Source organism: Oncorhynchus clarkii, chromosome 26, assembly GCF_045791955.1.
Source record: "Oncorhynchus clarkii lewisi isolate Uvic-CL-2024 chromosome 26, UVic_Ocla_1.0, whole genome shotgun sequence".
NCBI classification, from domain to species: domain Eukaryota; kingdom Metazoa; phylum Chordata; class Actinopteri; order Salmoniformes; family Salmonidae; genus Oncorhynchus; species Oncorhynchus clarkii.
This window is the reverse complement of record NC_092172.1, coordinates 34,527,287-34,546,541: the sequence shown is the minus strand read 5'-3', so window position 1 is coordinate 34,546,541 and position 19,255 is coordinate 34,527,287. Positions and strand designations below refer to the sequence as shown.

At 42.0% G+C, this 19,255-nt stretch overlaps 1 protein-coding gene across 1 annotated transcript in view; it reads left to right on the top strand.

Moving 5' to 3' along the window:
• Positions 1–90: 90 nt before the first annotated feature.
• Positions 91–19,255, top strand: part of LOC139384534 (fumarylacetoacetase-like) — a 28,320-nt gene continuing 9,155 nt past the window's right edge. The window contains exons 1-11 of the mRNA XM_071129369.1: positions 91–282; positions 524–634; positions 1,629–1,750; positions 2,761–2,810; positions 3,306–3,396; positions 7,830–7,927; positions 8,093–8,145; positions 8,482–8,581; positions 10,520–10,650; positions 13,738–13,813; positions 15,698–15,744. Coding sequence (XP_070985470.1) covers positions 118–282; positions 524–634; positions 1,629–1,750; positions 2,761–2,810; positions 3,306–3,396; positions 7,830–7,927; positions 8,093–8,145; positions 8,482–8,581; positions 10,520–10,650; positions 13,738–13,813; positions 15,698–15,744 — 1,044 coding nt within the window. The 5' untranslated portion in view covers positions 91–117. The remainder of the gene's footprint in view (positions 283–523; positions 635–1,628; positions 1,751–2,760; positions 2,811–3,305; positions 3,397–7,829; positions 7,928–8,092; positions 8,146–8,481; positions 8,582–10,519; positions 10,651–13,737; positions 13,814–15,697; positions 15,745–19,255) is intronic.

Below are 19,255 nucleotides of genomic sequence, written 5' to 3'. Positions count from 1 at the left end.
TTTTTGCTGAGTCATTTTCAAACCTTTTTGGGTTCATCACAGTTCTTGAAAAAGGGTGGATATAAGAGAGCGTTTCCTATTGGTCGTTGGTTCATTCTGTGGGAGGCGGGCTGTTCTATGGCTGCGGTCAACATCTGGAAGAAGTTACTCACGCTGTTGCTTACCTTGGAAAGTATACCGGAGTACAACTGCAATTTCAAAATGTCTTTTGTAAAAATTGACGAAAAGTCCGACTTCTCCTATCACAATTTACCATATGGCGTGTTCTCGACACCGGAAAATGTGAGTATGACGCTAAATGTGTTGTACTTTTAGTTGAATCGGTTTTCCTACACAGTCTCCTGTGCCATAAAACTAGGGCATGTAAATTGATTTTCTTGGGATAAAATGTTACAAACCACTGTGGAAACGTGAGGTTCTCTTGGATGAAACATTGTAGTTTACAAAGTAGCTTCTCCAATATCGTTCCATTTTGGTATTTCATTCCTGTTTACTGTTTTCACAAATGTCTCGTGTCACTTAGCCCAGGCACCGGATTGGGGTTGCGATTGGAGATCAGATTTTGGATTTGAGTGTTATAAAATCACTCTTCAGAGGCCCTGTGCTCTCCAATCACCAGGATGTGTTTGACCAGGTAAGGCCATCAACATGTATAATGCTCCTCAATGTCTCGTATTGATGGTTGATATTTCTTATCGGCACTGATGGCAATATACATTATGCATTTCCCTGGTAATGTAACATGGCACGTTTACTATGTATCTCCACTAGTTTACTTACAGCTACATGGGCCTACCTTATGTAGCCAATAGTGCAGTATGCTAGGAGGGTAGGTCTATCCAATGGCCACGATGCACTGCTTTTCTTCCTTGAGAAAATCCATACCCGAGTCATCAATTAGGATGTAGGCTTCATATATTGTGGACTGTACAGTACATTAAATCTACAAGCGAGTAGTGTGAATTGGTTTGGAGTGTCTCCTCTCGCCCTCTGCCTGTGAATGGGTCCCTAATACCACTATTGTCTACAGGCCTTGTGTGCTGCTGCCTCCCAACTGTCTCCCCCGTCAGCTGGGTGCTGCTCTGACATAACAGGATCCGTTAAAGCACAATGGTGAATTCCTACTGGGAATTGTCTTTCGCCTGTCCAGTTCTGTCACATTAGTGCTGATAGGGGAATGAGACAAGGAGAGAAACCTCATGTGATTTCAACAGCATGATGAGGCTATCAACAGGAAATGAAAGAAGAAGAATATTTTCTATCATGATTTCACTCCTTGAATTCAATCTTAAATGCACAGTTTCCCCCGAGGATATTTTCCCTCCTGGAACCCGGTTCCCCCCATTTCCACCCCTGGGGGCGTCAATGAAGAGACCTGCTTGCATGAGTGAGAGCCGCCCCCACACCAACGTCAAAACAAATTGGACTTGCATTCAACTTGCAAACATGCCTATTTTCTCTTGAAGTTTCTTCCTTTTAGGTTGTTTTTCCTTGCCACTGTGCTGTTACTTGCTCCTTGGGGGTCCAGCCTGGGTTACTTGTTATGAGGGCTATGTACAGTATAAAATCAAATAAAACTTTAGATTTTAATGCGTTTCCTCCATCATATGTTCCAACCTCTCGACTAGCCGACCCTGAATGCGTTCATGGGTCTGGGGTACGAGGCATGGAGGGAGGCCAGGAGGAGTCTACAGCAGCTGCTGTCTGCCAACGAGACCACGCTCAGAGACGACGTCAGCCTCAGGAGCAGGTCAGCCTCCAGCACTTCTGTAGCACTTTTTTACAATTATTTATTGGATTTTGCCATATGTAAGAAGCACTTCAATAGCACTTCTATATTCTATAACATTTCTATATTCTATAACACTTCTATATTCTATAACACTTCTATATTCTATAACACTTCTATATTCTATAACATTTCTATATTCTATAACACTTCTATATTCTATAACACTTCTATATTCTATAACACTTCTATATTCTATAACATTTCTATATTCTATAACACTTCTATATTCTATAACACTTCTATATTCTATAACACTGCTAAACTCTATAACACTTCTATATTCTATAACACTTCTATATTCTATAACACTTCTATATTCTATAACACTTCTATTTTCTATAACACTTCTATATTCTATAACACTTCTATATTCTATAACATTTCTATATTCTATAACACTTCTATATTCTATAACATTTCTATATTCTATAACATTTCTATATTCTATAACATTTCTATATTCTATAACATTTCTATATTCTATAACACTTCTATATTCTATAACACTTCTATATTCTATAACACTTCTATATTCTATAACACTTCTATACTCTATAACACTTATATATTCTATAACACTTCTATATTCTATAACACTTCTATATTCTATAACATTTCTATATTCTATAACATTTCTATATTCTATAACACTTCTATATTCTATAACACTTCTATATTCTATAACACTTCTATATTCTATAACACTTCTATATTCTATAGCACTTCTATATTCAATAACACTTCTATATCACTTCTATAGTACTTCTATAACACTTCAACAGTTCATGTCAAATATATTGAATTATTATATTAATTGTTTATGATATGGTTTTTGGCCGCAATCAAAATCATATTATGTTCTTGTATTCCCTTATCCTTTAATTTTCTATCATGGTTTATAGCATGTTTACTTTTCTGTAATGTGTGTGTGTTTACTTTTCTGTAATGTGTGTGTGTTTATGTCTCAGAGCGTTCTTCCATAAGAGTTCAGCCACGATGCATCTGCCTGCTGAGATAGGTGAGTTGTTTAACAGTAGGACAAGAGGCAAGGAGAGGAAGCCACTTTAGACTATTGACATGCACCCAATATTTCACTCCTCCTGTCTCTTCACTGAGCTTGATGTGTCCTACAGTTGTCCCTAAGCATAGACCTAGGATCAGATTTATGGCTCTGCCATTGCTAACTTTAACTCTGTGGTATTAAACAAAATCTGACCCTGTATCAGATGAGAGGATCATCCAATGTGTTTGAGAAGGAAGCAAGGAGATAGGACATGAGGAGTCTAGACAATGCAATTGAGGTGTTTGTATAATTGAACAAGAGGGGGCGCTGTTAACCAATATAACTTTACTAGTGAATGTGAGATTTGTTTGCTATCTAAATGTTTGCTATCTAAAGGTTCTGAAGGCTGATCATTGGTTCACTGTACATATTTAACAGTGTCACTTAATTGCCCTCTTTCTCTCTCTCCATCACACACACAAACATGCATCTATATATAACCACACACAGGTGACTACACTGACTTCTACTCATCCAGGGACCATGCCACCAATGTTGGCATTATGTTCCGAGGGAAGGAGAATGCCCTGATGCCCAACTGGTATGATATGACAACCAACACTTCATCTGTGTCCCAAATGGCCTCCTATTCCCTTTATAGTGCACAATTATTTTTATTTTTAACCTTTACTTAACTAGGCAAGTCAGTTAAGAACAAATTGTTATTTACGATGACGTACTACCAAACCCTAACGACGCTGTGACAATTGTGCGCCGCCCTATGGGACTCCCAATCACGGCCGGTTGTGAAGCAGCCTGGAATCGAACCAGGGTCTGTAGTGATGCCTCTAGCACTGAGATGCAGTGCCTTAAACTGCTGCGCCACTCGGCCCAAAAAGCTCTTGTCTAAGTAGTAAACTACAAAGGGAATAGGGTTCCCTGTAGGGTTCCCTGTAGGGTTCCCTGTTCCACAACTACACTGAGTGGACAAAACATTAAGAACATCTGCTCTTTCTGTGACATAGACTATCCAGGTGAAAGATATGATCCCTTATTGATGTCACTTGTTAAATCCACTTCAATCAGTGTAGATGAAGGGGAGGAGACAGGTTAAATAATAATTGAATCATTAAGACAATTGAAACATAGATAGTGTATGTGTGCAGAGGGTGAATGGGCAAGACAAAAGATTGAAGTGCATTTGAACGGGGTATGGTAGTAGGTTCCAGGCGTACCGGTTTTTGTCGTGAACTGCAACGCTGCTGGGTTTTACACACTCAACAGTTTCCTGTGTGTGTCAAGAATGGTCCACCACACAAAGGACATCCAGCCAACTTGACACGACTGTGGGAAGCATTGGAGTCAACATGGGACAGCATCCCTGTGGAACGCTTCTGACATCTTGTAGTCCATGCTCCGACGAATTGAGGAGGGGGGATGCAACTCAGTATTAGAAAGGTGTTCTTAATGTTTTGTTCACTCAGTGTATATCTCTGTTTTCATTCCCCACATACTAACTAACCATATTATTAGATGTAGACAGAGTAACTCACTAACTAACCATATTATTAGATGTAGACAGAGTAACTCACTAACCATATTATTAGATGTAGACAGAGTAACTAACTAACCATATTATTAGATGTAGACAGAGTAACTCACTAACCATATTATTAGATGTAGACAGAGTAACTCACTAACTAACCATATTATTAGATGTAGACAGAGTAACTCACTAACTAATCATATTATTAGATGTAGACAGAGTAACTCACTAACTAATCATATTATTAGATGTAGACAGAGTAACTCACTAACTAACCATATTATTAGATGTAGACAGAGTAACTCACTAACTAATCATATTATTAGATGTAGACAGAGTAACTCACTAACTAATCATATTATTAGATGTAGACAGAGTAACTAACTAACCATATTATTAGATGTAGACAGAGTAACTCACTAACTAACCATATTATTAGATGTAGACAGAGTAACTAACTAATCATATTATTAGATGTAGACAGAGTAACTCACTAACTAACCATATTATTAGATGTAGACAGAGTAACTCACTAACTAATCATATTATTAGATGTAGACAGAGTAACTCACTAACTAATCATATTATTAGATGTAGACAGAGTAACTCACTAACTAACCATATTATTAGATGTAGACAGAGTAACTCACTAACTAACCATATTATTAGATGTAGACAGAGTAACTCACTAACTAACCATATTATTAGATGTAGACAGAGTAACTCACTAACCATATTATTAGATGTAGACAGAGTAACTCACTAACCATATTATTAGATGTAGACAGAGTAACTCACTAACTAACCATATTATTAGATGTAGACAGAGTAACTCACTAACTAACCATATTATTAGATGTAGACAGAGTAACTCACTAACTAACCATATTATTAGATGTAGACAGAGTAACTAACTAACCATATTATTAGATGTAGACAGAGTAACTAACTAACCATATTATTAGATGTAGACAGAGTAACTCACTAACTAACCATATTATTAGATGTAGACAGAGTAACTAACTAACCATATTATTAGATGTAGACAGAGTAACTCACTAACTAACCATATTATTAGATGTAGACAGAGTAACTAACTAACCATATTATTAGATGTAGACAGAGTAACTAACTAACCATATTATTAGATGTAGACAGAGTAACTCACTAACTAACCATATTATTAGATGTAGACAGAGTAACTCACTAACTAACCATATTATTAGATGTAGACAGAGTAACTCACTAACTAACCATATTATTAGATGTAGACAGAGTAACTCACTAACTAACCATATTATTAGATGTAGACAGAGTAACTCACTAACTAACCATATTATTAGATGTAGACAGAGTAACTCTCTAACTAATCATATTGGTCAAGTTCTCTGAAAACCACTCTTGTTTGAGTTGTTTTTATCTCTCCTGGTAGTTTTTGGAGAGAGACACGGTGAGAAAAATAAATGATAAATAAAAAGAGAGATAGAAGAGGAGAGAATACGAGGGAGAGGGAAAAATAAGAAAAGAGAAAGGATGAAATAAGAATTAAAAGTGAGAGAACAAGATAGAGAGGGAGAAAGAGAGAGAAACGTGCTAAGGCCTGGTGCTGTACTGTGACCTATGACAATTAGTTTTCTCTAATTGACTGGAGCGCTCGGGCGGTTTCAGTTCTTTCACAAACTGCACCATCCTTCCAGTCAGTCAGTGAGTCTGCAGTCCAACACTGCACCATCCTTCCAGTCAGTCAGTCAGTGAGTCGGCAGTCCAACACTGCACCATCCTTCCAGTCAGTGAGTCTGCAGTCCAACACTGCACCATCCTTCCAGTCAGTGAGTCTGCAGTCCAACACTGCACCATCCTTCCAGTCAGTCAGTCAGTGAGTCGGCAGTCCAACACTGCACCATCCTTCCAGTCAGTGAGTCTGCAGTCCAACACTGCACCATCCTTCCAGTCAGTGAGTCTGCAGTCCAACACTGCACCATCCTTCCAGTCAGTCAGTCAGTGAGTCGGCAGTCCAACACTGCACCATCCTTCCAGTCAGTCAGTGAGTCTGCAGTCCAACACTGCACCATCCTTCCAGTCAGTCAGTCAGTGAGTCTGCAGTACAACACTGCACCATCCTTCCAGTCAGTCAGTCAGTGAGTCTGCAGTACAACACTGGACCATCCTTCCAGTCAGTCAGTCAGTGAGTCGGCAGTCCAACACTGCACCATCCTTCCAGTCAGTCAGTCAGTGAGTCGGCAGTCCAACACTGCACCATCCTTCCAGTCAGTCAGTCAGTGAGTCGGCAGTCCAACACTGAACCATCCTTCCAGTCAGTGAGTCTGCAGTCCAACACTGCACCATCCTTCCAGTCAGTCAGTCAGTGAGTCTGCAGTCCAACACTGCACCATCCTTCCAGTCAGTCAGTCATTGAGTCGGCAGTCCAACACTGCACCATCCTTCCAGTCAGTCAGTCAGTGAGTCTGCAGTCCAACACTGCACCATCCTTCCAGTCAGTCAGTCAGTGAGTCTGCAGTCCAACACTGCACCATCCTTCCAGTCAGTGAGTCTGCAGTCCAACTCTGCACCATCCTTCCAGTCAGTGAGTCTGCAGTACAACTCTGCACCATCCTTCCAGTCAGTCAGTCAGTGAGTCTGCAGTCCAACTTTGCACCATCCTTCCAGTCAGTCAGTGAGTCTGTAGTCCAACACTCCACCATCCTTCCAGTCAGTCAGTGAGTCTGTAGTCCAACTCTGCACCATCCTTCCAGTCAGTCAGTGAGTCTGTAGTCCAACTCTGCACCATCCTTCCAGTCAGTCAGTGAGTCTGTAGTCCAACACTTCACCATCCTTCCAGTCAGTCAGTGAGTCTGTAGTCCAACACTGCACCATCCTTCAGACACCACAGCTGCTGTTCATATGGCTGTTGTCTTTGTCATGTTTGGGAACCTCTATGTAGAACCTCTCTTCTTTCTGTCTCTCTTTCCATTTTTCTTCATTTCTTACTCTCTCTGGATCCGTATTTCTGTATTTGTACAATGTTTTAAACAAACTGATTGATTGGTTGATTAACTGAACGATTGCCTGACTGATTGACTAGCTGTTTGTTTGACTGGCTGGCTGACTGACGCATTGACTGGCTGGCTAACTGACTGACTGGCTGGCTGACTGACTAATTGCCTGTTTATTGGGCTGGCTGGCTGAATAATTGATTGGTAGCCTCAAGGTTAGAGTGTTGGTCCAGTAACCAAAAGGTTGCTGGTTCCAATCCCGGAGCTGATAATGTGAAAAAAAATGGTCCCTGTGCCCTTGAGCAAGGCACTTAACCCCAATGTCTCTAGGGGCTCTTGACAATGGTGATCACACTCCCTGTGGCTGTCTTAGGGGGAGTTGGGATATGCAAGAAACACTTATGTGAGACAGGACAAATATAACCCCCCCCCCCCCCCCCCCCCTCCTCCCAAATGATTATTATGTTTGTTTGACTGACTGATTGTGTCCCTCAGGTTGAGGCTGCCCGTGGGGTATCATGGCAGGGCTTCTTCCATAGTGGTGTCTGGGACCCCCATACGCAGACCCTCTGGACAGATGAGACCCGACCAATGTAATGAAACACAACGCCTAGTCTGAAAATCAAAGCAGACTCTGAATTCAAAAGGAAATACACACACACACACACACACACACACACAAAACCTCTCAGACCAGTGTCACTTTGTTTTTGTGTCCCTCACTAACGGTCTTCCTCTTCCATTGTGTTCTCTCTTAGCTAAGCCTCCTGTGTTTGGCCAGTCCAAGCAGCTGGACATTGAGCTGGAGATGGTCAGTATACACTTTATATAGCTACACTTTATTACAACCAAGGAGATGGTTCATATCAATGGTATCACAAAACAATGATCTGTCTCTCTCACTCTCTTTCTCTGCCTTTTATCTCATTTCTCTCTCTCTCGCTGTCTCTCTCTCTCTCTCTCTCTCGCTGCCTCTCTTTCTCTGTCTCTCTCTCGCTGGCTCTCTTTCTCTCTCTATGTCTCTCTCTCACTGGCTCTCTGTCTCTCTCTCTCGCTGGCTCTCTTTCTCTCTCTATGTCTCTCTCTCTCTCGCTGGTTCTCTTTCTCTATGTCTCTCTCTCTCGCTGGCTCTTTTTTTCTCTCTCAGGCATTCTTTGTAGGTGGAGGTAATCGTCTTGGTGAGCCCATTCCCATAGAGAGAGCCCACCAACACATCTTTGGCATGGTGCTAATGAATGACTGGAGTGGTAAGGCCTCACACACACTTATACACACACTCACTCGCAGACTCATGCACACGCACACACACACATGAGTACACACACAGTCACTAACAACTACACACACACACACACACTCACACGCTTACTCACTCATGAGAACACTCACAAGTCACGATAACACACACACACTTACTCACTTATTTACACACTCATATGTGCATGCACACACACCTACACAGCCCACCTCACTTTAAGACATAAATTAATAAGCACCATACCGTATTTCTTTATTTTCAAAAGAATGTATCTATCGACTATAACAGCCAATAGTAGAATCATTAGCCAAAAATGATATATCAGTAAATGAAAAATCCTAGCGTCAATAACACTAATTGAAAAACATCCACTTTCCATAATAACACTAACTTAAGTTCCTTAATTTAGTTCCTCATTATACATGTTGATGTAAACATTTCATATTTAGTCACTGGGATCAGGGTAAGTTACTCAGGAAAACATGACAGGTTATTGATTATTGATGAGGCAGAAGGATCTCAGGAGGAGGAGTGGTTTTGACTGTAGCCTTGAGATTTCAAGATCATCTTCTCTCCATCTCTCTCTTTCTGTCGCGATCTGTCTCTCTATCTCTCTTTCTCTCTCAAGAGAACATCCCTGGTCATCCCTACTGCCTCTGATCTGGCAGACTCAATAAACACAAATGCTTTGTTTGTAAATGATGCCTGAGTGGTGGAGTGTGCCCCTGGCTATCCGTAAATTTAAAAAACAAGTGTGCCGTCTTATTGCTAAATATAAGGAATTTGAAATTATTTTGACTTTTTATACTTAAGGATATTTAAAACCAAATACTTTTAGTCTTTTACTCAAGTAGTATAATGCTGGGTGACTTTCACTTTTAATTTTCTATTAAGGTATCTTTACTTAAGTATGGCAATTGGGTACTTTTACCACCACTGTACGGAATAGAGTGCTATTTGGAACGCAGCCTACTAGGCTTCACCTTATTGTTAGTTTGCCAGATCCCATATCGACTCCAATGCTTCCCACAGTCGTGTCAAGTTGGTTGGATGTCCTTTGGGTGGTGAACTATTCTTGATACACACAGGAAACTGTTAAGTGTGAAAAACCGAGCAGCGTTGCAGTTCTTGTCACAAACCGGTGCGACCTGGCACCTACTACCATACCCTGTTCAAATGCACTTAAATCTTTTGTCTTTCCCATTCACCCTCTGAATGGCACACATACACAATCCATGTCTCAAGACTTAACAATCCTTATTTAACCTGTATCCTCCACCTTCATCTACACTGATTGAAGTGGATTTAATAAGTGACATCAATAAGGGATCATATCTTTCACCTGGTCAGTCTGTCATGGAAAAGGCAGGTGTTCCTAATGTTTTGTCCACTCAGTGTATAGAACTCTAAGGGCTTTGGTCAAAGGGAATGCACTATATAGGGAATAGGGTGCCATTTGGGGTGTATTTTCCACCCCTGCGGCTCAGACTCCCAGATGTAAGGGAGTCTGAGCCAGGTTCCACCTGGGTTAATATGTAGAGTAGAGGGGTATTGATAGTTGAAATAGATTTTCCTGCTGACTACAGTACATGATCATTTATCACACCCCTCAACACAATATTTCATATAATAGTTCCTGGATTGTCAATAGTCAAAAAGACCAGTAGTTCAGTTGAACATCCCACAACTTCACCTACACAATACCAAGGTTTTGAAGCTATGCACAGGTACTGTTAGTACAGGTACTTTAGCTGTGTTGGTCTACGATCATCCAATCAACATAGGATGGACTCATCACTGGGCAGGTTACATAGTATTTAAACCTACCTGTGATCTGTGTGTCCACTGAGGAATATTCAGTAAATACCAGTTCAACATCTATGGGTAAAATAAAGGGTAACCACTCTTCTTCCTGTGTGTGTTCCAGCCAGGGATATCCAGGCGTGGGAGTACGTTCCTCTGGGTCCGTTTCTGGGGAAGAACTTTGGGACAACCATCTCACCCTGGGTGGTTCCTATGGAGGCCCTGCTGCCCTTCGCTGAGCCCAACACTGTCCAGGTGAAGAACACAAACAGTATAGTAGTGTAATATAGTATAGACCTGGTGGTCCTGCTGCCCTATAGTATGCGGGTGGTCTGGATGTATTTTACATTACATTATGGGTGGTTTGGATGTATTTTACATTACATTATGGGTGGTCTGGATGTATTTTACATTACATTATGGGTGGTCTGGATGTATTTGACATTATACTGTGGGTGGTCTGGATGTATTTTACATTACATTATACTGTGGATGGTCAGGATGTATTTTACATTACATTATACTGTGGATGGTCTGGATGTATTTTACATTATACTGTGGGTGGTCTGGATGTATTTTACATTACATTATGGGTGGTTTGGATGTATTTTACATTACATTATGGGTGGTCTGGATGTATTTTACATTATACTGCGGGTGGTCTGGATGTATTTTACATTACATTATACTGTGGGTGGTCTGGATGTATTTTACATTACATTATACTGTGGGTGGTCTGGATGTATTTTACATTACATTATACTGTGGATGGTCAGGATGTATTTTACATTACATTATACTGTGGATGGTCTGGATGTATTTTACATTATACTGTGGGTGGTCTGGATGTATTTTACATTACATTATGGGTGGTTTGGATGTATTTTACATTACATTATGGGTGGTCTGGATGTATTTTACATTATACTGCGGGTGGTCTGGATGTATTTTACATTACATTATACTGTGGGTGGTCTGGATGTATTTTACATTACATTATACTGTGGGTGGTCTGGATGTATTTTACATTACATTATACTGTGGATGGTCAGGATGTATTTTACATTATACTGTGGATGGTCAGGATGTATTTTACATTACATTATACTGTGGATGGTCAGGATGTATTTTACATTACATTATGGGTGGTCTGGGTGTATTTTACATTACATTATGGTGGTCTGGATGTATTTTACATTATACTGTGGGTGGTCTGGATGTATTTTACATTACATTATGGGTGGTCTGGGTGTATTTTACATTACATTATGGTGGTCTGGATGTATTTTACATTCTACTGTGGATGGTCAGGATGTATTTTACATTACATTATACTGTGGATGGTCTGGATGTATTTTACATTATACTGTGGGTGGTCTGGATGTATTTTACATTATACTGCGGGTGGTCTGGATGTATTTTACATTATACTGTGGGTGGTCTGGATGTATTTTACATTATACTGTGGATGGTCAGGATGTATTTTACATTACATTATACTGCGGGTGGTCTGGATGTATTTTACATTACATTATACTGTGGGTGGTCTGGATGTATTTTACATTACATTATGGGTGGTCTGGATGTATTTTACATTACATTATGGGTGGTCTGGATGTATTTGACATTATACTGTGGGTGGTCTGGATGTATTTTACATTACATTATACTGTGGATGGTCAGGATGTATTTTACATTACATTATACTGTGGATGGTCTGGATGTATTTTACATTATACTGTGGGTGGTCTGGATGTATTTTACATTACATTATGGGTGGTTTGGATGTATTTTACATTACATTATGGGTGGTCTGGATGTATTTTACATTATACTGCGGGTGGTCTGGATGTATTTTACATTACATTATACTGTGGGTGGTCTGGATGTATTTTACATTACATTATACTGTGGGTGGTCTGGATGTATTTTACATTACATTATACTGTGGATGGTCAGGATGTATTTTACATTACATTATACTGTGGATGGTCTGGATGTATTTTACATTATACTGTGGGTGGTCTGGATGTATTTTACATTACATTATGGGTGGTTTGGATGTATTTTACATTACATTATGGGTGGTCTGGATGTATTTTACATTATACTGCGGGTGGTCTGGATGTATTTTACATTACATTATACTGTGGGTGGTCTGGATGTATTTTACATTACATTATACTGTGGGTGGTCTGGATGTATTTTACATTACATTATACTGTGGATGGTCAGGATGTATTTTACATTACATTATACTGTGGATGGTCAGGATGTATTTTACATTACATTATGGGTGGTCTGGGTGTATTTTACATTACATTATGGTGGTCTGGATGTATTTTACATTATACTGTGGGTGGTCTGGATGTATTTTACATTACATTATGGGTGGTCTGGGTGTATTTTACATTACATTATGGTGGTCTGGATGTATTTTACATTCTACTGTGGATGGTCAGGATGTATTTTACATTACATTATACTGTGGATGGTCTGGATGTATTTTACATTATACTGTGGGTGGTCTGGATGTATTTTACATTATACTGCGGGTGGTCTGGATGTATTTTACATTATACTGTGGGTGGTCTGGATGTATTTTACATTATACTGTGGATGGTCAGGATGTATTTTACATTACATTATACTGCGGGTGGTCTGGATGTATTTTACATTACATTATACTGTGGGTGGTCTGGATGTATTTTACATTACATTATACTGTGGGTGGTCTGGATGTATTTTACATTACATTATGGGTGGTCTGGGTGTATTTTACATTACATTATGGGTGGTCTGGATGTATTTTACATTATACTGTGGATGGTCAGGATGTATTTTACATTACATTATGGGTGGTCTGGGTGTATTTTACATTACATTATGGGTGGTCTGGGTGTATTTTACATTATACTGCGGGTGGTCTGGATGTATTTTACATTATACTGCGGGTGGTCAGGATGTATTTTACATTACATTATACTGTGGATGGTCAGGATGTATTTTACATTACATTAACACTTACATTTTCACCATTCAGGTAAGCTTTTAGTAATGAGAGCCAGTATCCACACTGTGTTAGAAAAAAAGGTGCCATCTAGAATCTAAAAGGGTTATTCAGCTGTCCCCATAGGAGAACCCTTTGAAGAACCTGTTTGGTTCCAGGTAGAACCCTTTTGGGCTCAATTTTCTACATGGAACCCAAAAGGGTTCAACCTGAAACCAAAAAAGGTTCAACATGGAACCAAAAAGGGTTCTCCTATGGGGACAGCTGAATAACCCTTTTTTCTAAGAGTGTTGTGGCTCTTCATGCTCTTCTATTTCCACTTTCTGTTTCAGGATCCAAAGCCCCTCCCTTATCTATGCCATGACGATGCCTTCACCTTCAACATTAACTTATTTGTGTCAGTGAAAGGTATGTTGGGTTTTACACAAACACACACAACACACACGTACGTGCACAGACACACAGTAAAAAGGAATTGTTAGTGAATGAGTGCCTTGCCTTGGTTATTAAGCACACACACACACAAGGGAGGTAATGATTTACCATTAAGAGCTTTGTATTCTTTACGACCAAGACTGTTCATTCTCTCTGTTCTGACTTTCTCTCTCTCTCCTGACTTTCTCTCTCCTGACCCTCTCTCTCTTGACTCTCTCTCTCTTGACTCTCTCTCTCTTGACTCTCTCTCCACTGACTCGCTCACTCCACTAACTTGCTCTCTCCACTGACTCACTCGCTCCACTTACTCTTTCTCTCCACTAACTTTCTCTCCACTGACTCTCTGTCCTTACTATCTCTCCTGAATCTCCACTGACTCTCTGTCCTGACTGTCCACTGACTCTCTCCTGACTCTCCTGACACTCTACTGACTCTGTCCTGACTCTCTGTCTTGACTCTCCACTGACTCGCTGGCTTGACTATCTCTCCTGACTCTCCACTGACTCTCTCTCCCGACTCTCCACTGACTCTCTCCTGGTTCTCTGTCCTGACTCTCTGTCCTGTCTGTCTCTCCTGACTCTCCACAGACTCTCTTTCCCCTGACTCTCCACAGACTCTCTTTCCCCTGACTCTCCACAGACTCTCTCTCCTGACTCTCCACAGACTCTCTCTCCTGACTCTCCACAGACTCTCTCTCCTGACTCTCCAGACTCTCTCTCCTGACTCTCCACAGACTCTCTCTCCTGACTCTCCACAGACTCTCTCTCCTGACTCTTCACAGACTCTCTCTCATGACTCTCCACTGACTCTCTCTCCTGACTCTCCACAGACTCTCTCTCCTGACTCTCCACAGACTCTCTCTCCTGACTCTTCACTGACTCGCTCTCTCCACTGATTCTCTGACTTGCTCTCTCCACTTACTCTCTCTCTCCACTAACTTTCTCTCCACTGACTCTCTGTCCTGACTGTCCACTGACTCTGTCCTGACTCTCTGTCTTGACTCTCCACTGACTCGCTGGCTTGACTATCTCTCCTGACTCTCCACTGACTCTGTCCTGACTCTCTGTCTTGACTCTCCACTGACTCGCTGGCTTGACTATCTCTCCTGACTCTCCACTGACTCTCTCCCGACTCTCCACTGACTCTCTCCCGACTCTCCACTGACTCTCTCCCGACTCTCCACTGACTCTCTCTCCTGACTCTCCACAGATTCTCTCTCCTGACTCTCCACAGACTCTCTCTCCTGACTCTCCACAGACTCTCTCTCCTGACTCTCCACAGACTCTCTCTCCTGACTCTCCACAGACTCTCTCTCCTGACTCTCCACAGACTCTCTCTCCTGACTCTCCACAGACTCTCTCTCCTGACTCTCCACAGACTCTCTCTCCTGACTCTCCACAGACTCTCTCTCCTGACTCCACAGACTCTCTCTCCTGACTCTTCACAGACTCTCTCTCATGACTCTCCACAGACTCTCTCTCCTGACTCTCCACAGACTCTCTCCTGACTCTCCACAGACTCTCTGTCTTGACACTCTACTGACTCTGTCCTGACTCTCTGTCTTGACTCTCCACTGACTCGCTGGCTTGACTATCTCTTCTGACTCTCCACTGACTCTCTGTCCTGATTCTCTGTCCTGACTCTCTCTCCAGTGACCTCTGTCCCTACTCTCTCATGACTCTCCAGTGACTCTCTGTCCTGACTCTCTCTCCTGTCTATCTCCGTCCTGACTCCCTCTCATGACTCTCCACTGACTCTCTCCACTGCTCTTCCTATGTATTCTGAGGTATTATTGAGGGGGTATATCAGGTGTTGATATCCTGTCTCAATCAACTGTTGTGTGTTGTTTTTTTTCAGGAGAGGCAATGAAGGAAGCAGCCACTATATGCAAGTCCAACTTCAAGGTAAGCAGTTGGTGAAGTAGACTTTGGATAGTTTACTACAGTTGCATCAATGTGCAGAGTTGTGGACTCGAGTCACATGACTTGGTCTCGAGTCTGACTCGAGTCACATATTTGATGACTTCAGATTCGACAGAAAATAAATTAACTTTAGGCTTGACTTCGACTTGGAGCCTCAAGACTTGGGACCCAAGTTTGACTTGAGATTGATGACTTGAAATAATTTGTCACTCATTTTGTGGCACATTACTCTCCACGTAGCCAGAGAGCAACAGATTGGCTAGTGAAACACACACTTGGCCCTCTGATTGGACCAGAAAACGGTCAAATAATACAGGTCTGGTGAGGTAGAGCAGTGTTTATTTGTGGGGTCGTGAGCAATGTTCCCTACATTTTTCTGGCACTGAGATAATTTAAGTTCTGATGAGCACAAACTTGAACGTTGTGAAAATTCTGTGCAACTTCCAGTGCATGTTTACTGTGAACACTGAGGCTGTATCTGCTTTAAGATATTTTTAACAGTGACCAAGTAGGCTACACTGGCTATTTGATCATAATGGAGGCCTACCAGAGTGGAGAAAATGCATCCCATAACATTTTAACATGTAAGTAGCTGTTCTATCATTCAGCCTACAGTAACAGCCAATGTGTGGGGTTCATTGTAGTCCATAAAAAAATGCAGGGCTTGACATTAACGTGTTTATCCACTTGTCCTTCAGACAAGGACGTGACTGAAAATGTTGTTGTGTTTGATGCAAGAAACCGCTTTACAAAATCAAATTAATTATTATTCCCATACCATTATTACAGAGAATCAGGCAAATGATGCTACCCTCTGCCTATTGGTTACTTAGTTTATTTAAGCCTGTCTCAAAATACAACACTGCCCTTTTACGACAAAATATATATATGTTAATCTGTCTTGCTTTTCAAAGATGTCTAGAAATGTACATGTTTTGTGTTCTTGTAGGAAGCAATCAATCATCTATTGCTGATGACAGATGATCTAGAACTGGGCTAATAGCTCACTAAATAGCAAAGAATATGAACACGTGACTACATGAAGCTCTTGCTTTGATCTCAAAACAACCACATCTACTCATGACCACAGCTGTAAACACAGTCCAGTTCAAAGTTAATGGCATTGATCCATATGTGGCAATGGTCATTTTGCATACAGGCCTACTGCAGCTCTGATTGGTTATGCTGCCGGTCTGTGTAGAGTAGGGCTATAGAATCCTACTGTGATGCGTTCTGCCTACAACATCATCTCTAGCATGGTTAGTTTTGTTTCAGTATGTTGCATTGACAGTGGCTAATGTGTTGATTCCATCACAATCGCCACAGGAAAGGGAAACGTTGATAGTGTTAACTAACAGGGAAAAGTCTAGAAAGTGGAGGGAATCTCGTGTCTGATATTTCTTCTGTGAGCTGCACTGCATTCACACACTACTGCACACCCCCGAAAGTTTAGAGGGAATGTTTGTTGTGAGTATGAAACTGAATTTTTAAAACTGATTTTAATTGGCTACATACATTTTATATTTATACCGTTGTCTATTTGATCTGGTTTCAGGCATAGGCCCACGGTATTACACCAAATGATTGTCTAAAAAACATCTCATCTGTGCTTCAGAACCATCAAGTTGCACGTCTTGACTGTTGACCAATGAACAGTGATCTGCATTAGCTCACAAAGGCTCATATCCAGATTAGTCTTCAGAAAGCGTTTCATTTTCTCCGGTTTTGCCTGGTCAAAACAGAGTAAGACTACATTTATATTATCCATATAAAGTGAACCACGTATCTACAGTTTAGCCATCTACTACGGACACATCTTTTCCAGAACAATAACGCTAGGCTACGTGGCGATTTCATGAATCATTTTCAAATTTCAGATAATCCTAGTTTGGGTGGTAACTGGCTATATGTCTGAAGATAGCTGTAACATCACACAGCCTTGAATATTATGGGATGGAGAAGTAGAACTAACATATTCTGGTGAATTTATTAGCATATGTGTGAGGAAGAAAGGGTCTTCCCAGTTGGCAATGAGCTGCAGGCAGGCGGCCCTCCCGAGTGACAGGCAAGGTGCAGAAAGGCGGCCCTCCAGAGTGACAGGCAAGGTGCAGACAGGCGGCCCTCCCGAGTGACAGGCAAGGTGCAGACAGGCGGCCCTCCAGAGTGACAGGCAAGGTGCAGACAGGCGGCCCTCCAGAGTGACAGGCAAGGTGCAGAAAGGCGGCCCTCCAGAGTGACAGGCAAGGTGCAGACAGGCGGCCCTCCCGAGTGACAGGCAAGGTGCAGACAGGCGGCCCTCCAGAGTGACAGGCAAGGTGCAGACAGGCGGCCCTCCAGAGTGACAGGCAAGGTGCAGGCAGGCGGCCCTCCAGAGTGACAGACAAGGTGCAGACAGGCGGCCCTCCAGAGTGACAGGCAAGGTGCAGGCAGGCGGCCCTCCAGAGTGACAGGCAAGGTGCAGACAGGCGGCCCTCCAGAGTGACAGGCAAGGTGCAGACAGGCGGCCCTCCAGAGTGACAGGCAAGGTGCAGACAGGCGGCCCTCCAGAGTGACAGGCAAGGTGCAGACAGGCGGCCCTCCAGAGTGACAGGCAAGGTGCAGGCAGGCGGCCCTCCAGAGTGACAGGCAAGGTGCAGGCAGGCGGCCCTCCAGAGTGACAGGCAAGGTGCAGACAGGCGGCCCTTCAGAGTGACAGGCAAGGTGCAGGCAGGCGGCCCTCCAGAGTGACAGGCAAGGTGCAGGCAGGCGGCCCTCCAGAGTGACAGGCAAGGTGCAGACAGGCGGCCCTCCAGAGTGACAGGCAAGGTGCAGGCAGGCGGCCCTCCAGAGTGACAGGCAAGGTGCAGGCAGGCGGCCCTCCAGAGTGACAGGCAAGGTGCAGACAGGCGGCCCTTCAGAGTGACAGGCAAGGTGCAGGCAGGCGGCCCTCCAGAGTGACAGGCAAGGTGCCTCCGCTGCGTACAGGCCTATTATCCTGGTGTCTCTGGACACCAGAGGAGTTAGAAGATATCCCAAGTTGATATTGGCTGCTAACATGAATGACTTTCATCTAAAAATGCAGGTGTAAAACGCAGTTTATTTCGGTGTCTTGCACTTTGAAAAATGAATCGCTGTTTATGGCTGTAATGACAGGCTACATTTGCGCAGCGTGCGGGAGGGTCGCACGCTTTGAACCATATTAAAATGAATTTTTACTTAATAAAAATATTTAGTTTGATAAAATAATGAAAAGGGCTGTCTGGTAGCCTCAATCAATAGACAAAATATTGTAGTTGAACAAGTCAATGTGTGTGTGTATGTGTGTATATATATATATACATATACATATATACATTTTACTTGACTTGAACAAACTTGACTCAACATGCACTTAGAATGCAGAGATGAACTGTTCTACTCCAGACTTGCTTGGGGCAATTCCATTTCAATTCCAGTCAATTCAGTAAGTACACGAAAATTCCAATTATTTTCAATGAGGAACATTTGGAATATG